This window comes from Merops nubicus, unplaced genomic scaffold (genome assembly GCF_000691845.1).
Source record: "Merops nubicus isolate BGI_N331 unplaced genomic scaffold, ASM69184v1 scaffold39091, whole genome shotgun sequence".
Taxonomy (NCBI): Eukaryota; Metazoa; Chordata; class Aves; order Coraciiformes; family Meropidae; genus Merops; species Merops nubicus.
The window spans coordinates 3,722-15,427 of record NW_008589699.1 but is presented as its reverse complement, the minus strand read 5'-3'; the positions used below and the strand labels follow the sequence as shown (position 1 = coordinate 15,427).

The 11,706-nt window shown below is 47.2% G+C and overlaps 1 protein-coding gene across 1 annotated transcript; it reads left to right on the top strand.

The window, feature by feature from the left end:
• Positions 1-4,279: 4,279 nt before the first annotated feature.
• On the top strand, positions 4,280-6,972 carry SIRT4 (sirtuin 4; the record flags this gene model as incomplete). The annotated part of the gene is made up of 3 exons (XM_008949673.1): positions 4,280-4,720; positions 5,380-5,674; positions 6,808-6,972. Coding segments are annotated over 3 exons (901 nt in total), but the record flags the coding sequence as incomplete, so codon positions are not given.
• Between the last annotated feature and the right edge of the window lie 4,734 nt (positions 6,973-11,706).

The window sequence follows — 11,706 nt, the reverse complement described above, 5'->3', positions numbered from 1 at the left end:
GGGAGGGCGCTATGGAAATGAGCTGCCCCAAAATCGCTGCGTTTTCCCCCGGAAGGAGCGCGCAGGGCGGCGCGGCCCCCGCCCCGCGGTGAAATAACGGTAAGAGGCTGGAGAAACGGGTTAACGATTCCTGCCGTGATTTGGGCCAGGGAGCACGAGCTGTTTGGGGAACGCGCTGGGAGGCAGCTGGGATTATTAGAAGGAGCCCGCTGTGTGTAACATAGGTGAGCACCTAGCACCACATGGTCTGGACCTCCTCCAATTTCTTTGTTCTGCTCAAAAATACGAATCCTTGGGGAAAAAAACCCAAACCAAACTCCTTATTGCTAGGCAATTCCTAGCGCTTACTGTGGGATTATGGAGACCACGACCTGTGGCAAGCAGCGGGGCACAGTCCCTGCCAGGGCACACGGGGCAGCAAGGTGAGCACCACCCTGGGTTTGGAAACTAGCTGCGTGGTGTCAGCTCCACAAAGCACCACGGGCCACGTGCACACACGGACTCGAAGAAGTCACCACAAGTAGCCACCCCTGCCTGGCTGGGAAGGACCAGCGGGGAAGGATGGAAGGAGTCGCTCAACGAGGCGCTGGAGTGTGCGGTTTTGCAATGCTGGGTCACACTGATCCATTAGCTCTTCCCGTGGAGAGGTGGTCGCTCCACCCCAGCACTCCCTGCGCTCTTCTGCCAGGTCTCCCTGGGTCAGCTCGCCAGCACAGACCCACCTCCAGTGAAGCAATAGTGGACAAGGCAAAAAACAGAGCCCAAGAAGGAGCTGGTGAACTGCACAACTGGTGCAAGCCCTTTGGTGGCAATAAATTCAATCCTGAAGTGGCTGAGGGTGTCTGACCATGCCTTAGGAGATGTCCACCCAGATGACAGAAAGCATGGCCCTCTCATTTTTCCTCCATGCCTTCTCTGAAAGCTGAACAGAGATCGATGATCCCACACTGACCTCGTGGGTTTGCCCAGCCACACCAGCTGCAGTGCAATGGACCAGACTGTCATTATCTGTGCAGCAATGCTGCCGTGGGCCCTTCCCACACCTGTCTCCCAAAGCTTTTCCTGTCCTCCCAAACATGCTTCACTCTGAACATCAGGACTGCTAGACAGGTCCACCTCTCTTGGGGCTAAAGGTAGATACCAAAGGCAGAATGCAGAACCAGGCAAACCCATCAGCTCGGTGTGCTGCTGTAGCCACCAACTATTTACATCTCAGGAATTCTTGAGCTATAAGAATTCCTTAGTGGGATTTTCTTCCATTATTCCTTTCATCACATTTTAAGCCTAAAATCTGTCAGTACCAGCGACCAGAAAATGCATTTCATAAAGACGACCATCTACAATGCATTTTATCAAAGCTATTGGTCGCATTTGTATCAAATCTGATTTTATTCTTGTTTCCTCGAGGGCAGCTCTGAAGCTCTTGGTGTTCTCAGCTTGACTTTATCAGGTGTCAGGAACTCGGGGTTTGGTCGTTTGGGTTTTGTTTTTTTTTTGTTTTTTTTCCTTTGAAGCCTGGGAATTGTAGTCTTTATGTTTGGGGCGTAAGCGCTTCGCGAACTACATTTCCCAGAAGAAACCTCTCCTGCCCCTTCCGCTGCCGGCCGGCAGCACTACCAGGGTAAGTTTCCCAGCGTTATTCGCCCTCTGTCAGGGGTCAGGCGCGTTCAGTTCGGCTCTCCCCCCTCCCCACGTCACTCTTGCAGCAGCGTTATGTCGCACGACGTGGCTGGCCCCCTGAGTTTCTGGCCTGTGACCATTTCTAGAAAGCTGTTTATCTTCTGCCTTGAACTTGGCCGAGCTCTTGCTGGGGAGCATCTTGGATGTGTGTTAACAGCAAACCCTCGCCTGGGATCTCGGTCGGTACAGTCAGGGGGGTTTGTATATTATGTAAAGTGGTGGTTATTTTTTAACCTGGGCACTTCAATTTTAAAAGCAGCTTTGCATTTCACAGGAAATGCTCTGTACATTTCTCTCCTACACTGCTGCTTCACAGCAGCTCTCAAACCTAGCTTTCTTTTTGCTGCTGGGACTACCACTGTCTCCTGTCTCTTGTGGGCCACTCCATATTATATCTCCATTTAACTCCCCCCTCAGAGCATTTCCTTCTGAGAGCTTTTGATGATCATGAACAGGAATGGAGGATTCTCATCAGTTAAAGCAATTTAAATACTGTCAAAATGGTTTAACAGCCTTTGGGGAGCATTGTGACAGCAGTGTTCTCAAAGCAAATTACAGGTTATTGGGAGACTTTGTCCCTTGAATTAATTCATATGGAAAACCAAACCTCTTCAGAGGGAGTGACCAACACAACTCCTGCTAAACAGGAAAACAAGGCAAAAATCATCACAAACAGAATCTACTGCTTAGATTGAAAAAGTAATTCAGGCTATGGAGGGAATCCAGTCCTCCCTATAATTCAACTGATAAGGACAGAAAGCCTTGAGAACTGGAGATTAACTGAGGCAGATCACTTTGCCACTTGCATCAGTTTACTAGCACGATATTTACAGCTGAACACCCAAACTTCAAGTGTATTTAAATATTGCTCCATTTCCTGTAAGAACTGGTACTTGAGGGGGACCAGGGACTTGAGGCAAAGGCGTTTAGATGCAGCAGGAGTCTAAAAACCATCCTGGCAGTGAACCACAGGTAGTCAGAAGTGCTTTGGCACCAGCCTTTTAGACAAATGAGCTCACACTTGAATACCTCTGACTTTCTGGTGCTGCCACAGATCTCTCAGGCACTGCAAGTTTCCTGTGGGCAGCATTTACAAAACTGCCCTGGTGCTTTGGTTTTTCAGAGCTAAGAAGCTGCACAGAGCCCTCCTTCAAACCACTGCCTCTAATATGGGAAAGGGATCTGCTTGGGCTGGCTAAGGGCTCCCAGTGAGACCCACTCCCCTTAGGCATCCTCCCAGTAGTTTGTGATGGTGAGGATGGAAGTGTGAGTGGACATGAACCTGCACCAAATGTCCCACGTTACCAAGCAAGCTTTAAGCACTGGATTATCTGGGGCCTGCTGCAATCACTCTTTAGAGATCTTTCCTTTTAATCAGTAATTAAAGTTTTTCTTCCAGATCTCATACAAGCCCCCTTGCTAAGGGGCTGGAGGGAGGGAGAAACACCAGACAGTCAATTCCCAGTAACGTTTCTTTCAAATCTTTTGTACTGTGTATGCAAAACCATAAAGAGGCACAGAAAAATTAGTTTTAAAATAGTGAAATGGAGAAAGGAGAGCTGCAGTCTGCTAGAAGGACCAAACAAAATCAAAGTCCAAACCAATGCACTGTCACAAGAGGTCCTGCACACAGTTCCAGGCTGGCTACCTGTCAGCAAAGCCATCCTGCCTGTGCCAGGAGGGCACGCCATTCCTCCCTTACAGCACGGTATCCCTCCCGTTCCTACCTGCCAGGCAGCTGTTTCTGCCCCCCAGATCACACATCTGGGTGACCCCTTCCCTCTCAGCAAAGCCCCCTGTTCCTGCTGGAGAAGCAAAGCAGTACCCCAGCACACACACCTCTCCACTGACTCTGGGGAGGGGGCAGCCACAACGGAGGAGGTGCCAGAGGCATTTAGGCAGTGTCCTAACAACCTTCAGTCCCATTTCAAGGCCTGTTCTGCACAAGGCCTTTATAAAAAAAGCCCACAGGAGTAACTCCAGGCAATGCCTTTGTCCTGGAAAAGCAACATTTCAAGGTTTTTTCTCTCCCTTCCTACAATGTTTGAAGAAGATGGGGTAAGCAGAAAGGACTGATTTGGAGCAGGCAGAATGCTAAAGAAAGCAGAGCAAAGGTCTCTTCTGGCCAGACAGTGCCTCTGGGGAAGGGTGCTTGGCCTTCCCTGTGTTTCTTCTCTGCCCCGTTGCACATACCTGGGAAGGACTTTGCATGGTTAGGTCTTTCTGGGCTCTCTAAAAGTCCTTGTGGGCAGCCATCCTTCATACCAGGAGAGAAGAGCAGGAATCCTGCAAGTCAGGGGTGCTAACTTTGTCCTTGTACCCTGAGCCATCCTCAGATTTGCCCTCTGTCAAAGGGACACACGAGTGTTGTCCTTTAGTCAACATTTCCAAAATAATTTGTGTTTTTTACTAGAAAGGAAAAAGAGCAAAGAATATTTATCAGCATAATTTTCTAGATAATCCGCCAAAAAATGGGATTAAGGACACGCTCTTCATTTTCTTTTACCTGCCATGTGTTCTTTCTTGGCTTTTAGCTGAACATGTTCTCTGCCAGGAAGCTGTCTGGAGTTTGCAGAGCCCTCAGATTCCACCATTTCAGATCCCACTCTGCATCCGGACCCTCTCCAAACCTGGCTTTCGTACCGGCCTGTCTTCCCCCGGATCCCGTGGAAGTCGAGAAGCTGCAGCACTTTGTCTCTAAGGCCAGGAGGCTCTTTGTGGTGACGGGGGCTGGCGTCTCGACGGAGTCGGGGATCCCGGATTACCGCTCGGAGGGCGTGGGGCTCTACGCCCGGACGGACCGGCGCCCGCTCCAGCACGCCCACTTCATCCGCAGCGCCAGCGCCCGCCAGCGCTACTGGGCGAGGAACTTCGTGGGCTGGCCCCAGTTCTCCTCTCACCAGCCAAACACAGCACACCTGGTACTGAGAGACTGGGAGAAGGTGGGGAAGCTGCACTGGCTGGTGACCCAGAACGTGGATGCCCTGCACAGCAAAGCCGGGAGCCGGCGGGTGACGGAGCTGCACGGCTGCACGCACAGGTACTCTCGCTCTCTGTGGTGGAGGGGGTGCTTAATCCTCCAGCAGCTCCTTCAGGGTGACTGACAGGCAGGTGCAGCGTGAGCTGCTGAGAAAGGTGCGAGATGTCAAAGCTCTGTTCCTGAAGATGGCACGGCTGAAGGTGGTGTTGGGCTAGGATGAAGATAAAGACCTCAAAACAGTGCTGTCTGCACTATTTAAGAAACAGGAACACCACTCAAGTTTTTTCAAGCGTCATTTAGATCATCTTCCTTGGAGCTTGCATCAGAATTTCCCCTTTCCTTGCTACAGCAAATGTCCTCTTACAGGAGAGGACAAGGGGACCCTGAGGATGCAAGGGTTATCCAGGGCTAAGCAGAGTGCCAGAAATGCACAGGATAAATGGACTGAAGAAGGGCCACCACAGCCTGGCTGTGATCACCCAAAGTTTCCAGATGAAAAGCATAACCTGAACTGGGAGGGAAGGTTCAAAGTGCTTCCCCTGGAGCATTCCTATAAAGCAATGATAGGAGGTAGAAAGACAGCTCCTTGACCTGTACTGTTTGGTAAATAAATGTGGATAATGATGACAGACCTGCTAGGCCTTCTAAGGGACGAGTTACAGACTTCAGATCTGCAACTGTGATGAAACTTTATGTTAAGACTTTGCTCTGAATTTCAGGGTTTTCTGCCTGGCCTGTGGAGACCAAATCTTGCGCTCTGAGCTTCAGAAGCACTTTGAAGCTCTGAACCCTGCCTGGAAAGCTGAAGCATTTGGTGTGGCTCCAGATGGGGATGTCTTCCTGACGGACGAGCAGGTGCGCCATTTCCAGGTCCCAGCCTGCCAGAAATGTGGTGGGATCCTGAAGCCTGACGTAACATTCTTTGGAGACACAGTGAGCCGGGAAAAAGTGAATTTTGTGCACCAGCGCCTAGCGGAATCAGACTCCATGCTGGTGGCAGGATCCTCTATGCAGGTGAGAAGCTCTTCCTCCCACACTGCATTCCTATTTCTGTGCTGCTCTGCCTGCAACAATCCTTGGTTCCACAGTTTAGGGTTGCTAATTGTATATGCATCAGAGCAGCCTCTCCAGAGCTTCTCTGTGTTTTATTTTTACTGTGGTTGCAGTCTGGCTTCACGGTTGGCCTGTCTGGGCTGTCCTGTCACTCCATTGCTAGCCTACTTCCCTGCTCTCAATAGCCCCATTCAGACCTCTCTCTGCTACCTCCTCCATCAGTACACTGTAGGTTCACAGCTGACCATAAAGCCTGATACAATTCAGTCCTGCAGAGATCACCAGCCCACATTTTTTTACTTGATTTTTTTAGCCTTTGGCAGCTTTCTAGGCCTCATGGCACACACTGAGGAATACCAGGTTTTAGGACAAATAAATCCTAACTAAATTCTCAATAAGAGAGCAGGAATATCTCTGCTTGCTGCTTAGGATTTGTATCACAATGTGTTTTCTCCATTGGCCTCTTATCTATAACGTAAGGTAGTTTAGAAACCTGTTGTTTCACCCATGGAAGCTTTTGGCATAGAGTTTGTGTGAGAAGTTTTTCCAGGAACAAGCTCTGTTACATTAAAAAACCCTACTCTAACACCTCCCAGAACAAGATAATACCAAGGCTGCCTGATTGCATTTCTCTTGGTTTCAAGATATTGGAGAAAAATTCCTTGAGTTTGCACTTCTTAGGCTTATAATCCTTTGTACAGGAATGATTGAAATGTCTTAGGTTCATTCTTGTACTACCTAAGCTGGGCCATGTGGGAACTGTCAAAGTAGAAGCATTTAAGTACCATTGATAACTAATAAAAACTGCTGCAGAGATTTACTAAAAGACAAGGACATTTCCCTTCAATGTACTGTGGAGTTTAAGTTTCTGTGAAACTGCAAATCCTTCACTAACAGAGGTTAAAAGCTGTTCTTTCCTGTGCACTCCTGAACGAAGAAGTTTCTACCTGAACTCAGTGCAGTTGCCTCACACAGCACGTACATACAGTCCCTTCTCCCACTGCCAACTGCAACTGCTTTACTTCCCTTACTCCATTCTGTAGCAATTCTTTTGCCTAAGCTGTCAGTAATTCTGTCTTCTGGTGTTCCTGCAGGTATACTCCGGTTACAGGTTTGCTCTTGCTGCCCGGGAGAGGCAGCTGCCAATTGCCATTGTTAACATTGGGCCCACGAGGTTAGATCACTTTGCATCCCTAAAACTGCATTCCCGCTGTGGAGAGCTGCTGCCTTTGATTGTTGTGCACGACCCAACGAGCTGAGCTGCAGTAGTTCTCAGGAGTCACACTATTTCTGCAAGGTGAGTAACCTGCCTGGTCAGTCACCTACATGGTGAGCAGACTGCTTCACATCGAATGCTGAGGCTGAGGTGTGCTGACTAAAAATGCAAGGTGCACCAAAACGTGGCTGTAAGTTTTCATCTGTAACTGGTGTGTTCTGATGGGCCGTGATGCCATTTCCCATGATGATAAACAAAAAGCACACCAAGTGCTAACCCTCCCATAAAATTGGGCAAGAGTAGCCAGAAGACTCAGCAGTGTTGAGTTCCAGTCCATTTGTCACAGTCAGAAGACTGCAGGGGATCACCTGCAGACTCAGAGACCCTGATCAACACTGTCGCCTTTGCAGCTGACAGTTCAAAAGCTGTGCCTGCTTGAATTAATCCAGCTCAATGGATCCTAACCAAAGCAGTGCTGTTTAAAATAATCAATTCCATCTATAAAGCAGCTTCTCCCCTCCACTCCTGCAGGACTCATCATCTCAGAAGGGACAGACCTCAACCTAAGGCACAGCTGTGAGATTCAGTGCATGGCGGCGGATGGCACCAGGAGAGGGCAGCAAGCCTCGCACATGTCAAGCTGACCAATTTTCTTCACTGAAACTATCTCCACTTAGCAGAAAACAGGACAACAATGATAAAAAAACTCCTTTTCTACCTTACCTTGCCATTGTAAATGGTGGCTTTGTTTAGCTTTCACTGGGACAGGATTATCAGACTACCATATCTGAGAATCTTTCCTGTAACTCTCCCCAGAGAAGAATGAGGCACATGGATTCTGACCGAGTCACTTGAGGCTATAGCACTGGAGGGTGATGTGGAAATCCACCATATCTGCTGGAGGATCCCATACCACTAGTGGGCAACTGTGGAGTGTGCAAAGAGGAAAAGGAGACAGGAGGAACTGCAGTTGTCTTTTTTTAGAAAAAGTGTTCAAAATAGAAGCTGAACAAGAATACTGCTCTTGTAAGAGATTATTTGAAAGCACAGAGTACAAGCTGACACCTTCCCACAAGGAGGGGAAGTCAGCATCCATCTCAGCTGTCAGCTGACAACCTCAACTGCTTACTGTCTGAACCCTTTACAAATTAAATACTGCTGAGATGCCAGAGGAGATACTTTAAGCTAATATGACCAGCACTGCTTTCAGTGTGGCTGCTACATTTTCCAGAATGTGTTTTTTGAAGATACTATTTAATTAATGAATAGTGAAGTAGTGAATTAAAGTTGTTTACAAGATCAATACTATTTGCATTGTAATTTCCTCTCCCCCAACGATTTAAGTGCAGTTTCAATAGCCAGATTCATTTTTTCCATTGCAAAAATGCAGGATGTAATTACTAACAGCTGATGAATTAAGAGAGAAATACAATTCTATCTGTGCAATAGGTCTCCCTCAGAGGTAAACTCAAGCTATAAATAGATGTAATTTTCCACACTCCTAACAGGAGATCCATCACTAGCAGGTAACCATTTTTTGTTGATTCTTAATGTAAGCCATATTAAACCACTTATGGAGTAAAAGACAGAATCTTGCCCAGACTAGAACACTAAATTTTTGACCTGACCTTCATGAATCTATCGCTCTCCTTCTGGCTATGAGGGAGATTAATTGTTGGGGCCTTCCAAACGCCCCAGTCCTACTCACCATATAACATGTCCTGGATTAATATTTTGACAAGAACTGTAAAAAACAGTTGGAAGCAAGGATGCCAGAGTCATCTGCTAAAAGGTCAAGGAGCAAAGCAAGGACAAGTAATGATGCAACACAAAGTTCTTTTTGGCTTTGTTATTGATTCAAATCCATGCCAGGCAGGGGTCAGTAAAGCACAGAATCTAAGGGATACTTAGACACCCAATTTATGCAAAAGGTAGAGGGAGTTAAGATTCTTATCACATTTAAAGGTTTGGCTGTTATGGGTCCGAGGAGAGACAGTTTCATTCAGAAGCCAAGCAAGGTAAGTTCAGGACCCCTACCTGCATTCTGCTCTCATTTCATGGAGATCCCACTTTGCAGTGATTAGGTGTCTGCTGTTTGGTAGCGAAGAAAGCACAGAGCTGTCACTGCACATTTTGCATAGTCCAGCTGTCCTGCCAACCAAAGCCTTTGCAGAAATCACCTCTAAGTCATAGCAGAGCTTCCACACAGAGCCAGGGGCCTTGCACTGAGTGTTTGTTCACATAGGTTCTTCCATGTAGGAAGAGACATTGATGCCTCCTTAGCAGAGAAACGGGGACTGGGCTTCTCGCTCTTTGTGTCACCTCCTGCACCACCTTGAAACTCCTATCACATAGGTGTGTTAAAAACAGAGGCAGCAGGTTTAGTGCCAGTAGAACCAGCGTTTTGAGAAGGTGCAGGAGCATTGCCAGGAGGTCAAAAACAAGAAAACATTTCCCATGAGGGCTTGGCTTTAGCAATGTGCCAAGTAACTAAACCTCCCACACCTATTCCTGCCTCTTCCCTAGTTCAGCAGCTGAGCCTGAGGGAGAGGAGTCAGCCTGTCTCTTCAGTACCACTGATAAACAAGTCATGTCACCCTGACCCTCCACTGATGACACACTTTTAAGTCACTAGGACAATGACTTACAGTAAGTGAACATTACAGTAAATTTCCTGTGTGTGGTTTATTACTATATGTTAATGAGCATATACAACATGTATATGAGGCTGAGACAAAGGAGCTACTTTTTTTTTTTTTTTTCTTTCTGCTAAGCTGATCTAGATACTAAAATTGACTTTCTTAGAGCAGGAACAGAGTTAGGATCACTTTAATGTGTTCCCCAGGACACCACTGAGCAGTAAGCTTCCTCAGCTGAGAAATTCCAGAGGTATCTTCAAGTTCCTACACCAAAAGTCAGACCTGCAGCACTCTGATGCTGATTGACACCTTCTCCTGTCATTCCCTGGGGACTGCCCGTGTGGGAAGATACACTGCAGAGAGAGAATGGATATCAGAAGAGAACTGTGTCATTGCAGGTAGCTAGCAAGGACCTGTATCCTGAAAAGTTCATGTTTCTCAACTTAGTGATGTAGTTACCAGCCTGGAGGGAGTTACAGAAACCTCCAGGGCTTGAGAACTATCAGATGCAAATTGGCCATGCTGTGGGAAGACAAACTCAGTAAGAGAACTGACATAGTGTTCAGCTTTATTCTCTCAGTCTGTGCAGTATGGGCAAAGGAGGAGGGTTTTAAAAGGGGGAGAAATATTGTTACTAAAAGACTAAACCAAGAGATGGCAATCTTTGTTTTACTGGCTGAAAATACCAAAAAAACAACATCACAGAGCCTGACCAGTGTTCTCTTCCCCCATCACCAAGAAGGAAATAATAGATCCTTTCCTTGCCTGCTTTAAGCCAGCCTTTTCCTCCACATGAATCAATCCTCTCCTGCCTTTTCTGGCTCACTGTCATTAGATCAGTCCACCACTATCCAGGCTTGAGGTCATAGCTCTGTCCACCTGCAGGTAGCAAAAGTACACCTCAAACAACAGCACAAGAGCAGTTTTTAACCATTAAACTATCTGAATCAACAGGTTATGCTTTTCTCTTTTTCTTACAGCTCTTCCTACTAGAACAAGCTCCTGAGGTTTGGACAGAGGAGCTTAGGGTGCCTTGCAATGCATTTTTCTGCTGCTCCTCTGAAAGTGGGGTTGAAGTTACCCAAAACAAATAAAAGCTACTTCCTATTTGGCAAATCTTGTCTTTGTTTATGGAGAAATTATCAGAACAAACTTTGCAATCGAGTCCTGCAGCCTGAGAAAGGTATTTCATATGCTGTAGCTCCAGTGCAGACAGCACAGACTGCAGATGGCCCAGAGGGCTTGTGCCTGCTGGCCACAGTGTAAGTGCAGCCTCCCACATCTCACCATCAGACTGCTCCTGCTGACAGACCTGCTTCTTCCTGAATTCTGGAAAAGGGGGTTTGAAATCTGAATTAACTTGGCCTGAGCAATTGTGGTTTTAGATTACAGAAAGATAATAGTGACAAGAGAATAAATTTACAATAGAAGACTTTACTTCTCCAGTCCTACTGGTCTGACCATTTTCATCACTGACAGATACTGTGAAAATATATTTCAGATGCCAGATTCCTCATGGCTGATGCTTTCTTTCTGTAGGGACAGGAAATTCTGGTACATGAGCTTTTAAACAGCTTTGATTTGTTTCCTCCTGTCTATTGGCTCTGTGAGCTTTTCTCACTGCAAGGTTCCCCACCAGGGGCTGCACAAGGAGTGCTCTGTCACCTCTGCATCCAAATCCTGACAGATACAGGAAAACAAAACAAAACAAAACATTTTGTGTTAGAGGGCCTCATGGTAAAGAGTGGTGACTTTCACACACTACTGGCAAGCGTTTTGAGTGAATGACCCAAGTGCTGCTTTCCCTCCCCGAGACCCAGACAACATATGCAGCTTCAGCACGTGCAGACCAGAAAAGGTGCCTTTTTGCTAAGAAAAGAGGATTTCTGGGATGCTCTGCTGTTCCTTTATCAGAATACTCTTGCAAAAAAAAATAAATGTAGAGAAAGATTCAGGCCCATACTGCAGCCAGATTTCCAATGTGATCCCACATCTTCACCCTGGCAAGGGCCAAGGAGAAGAAAATCCACCTGGACTCTGGAACTGGAAAGACTGAGTATGTGCACCCAGTCTGGCTGTGCCCAGAGTTCACAGTCTGCCACAGACTGCTGCTGGTGGGAGGGCGGCAGCACTTGGCT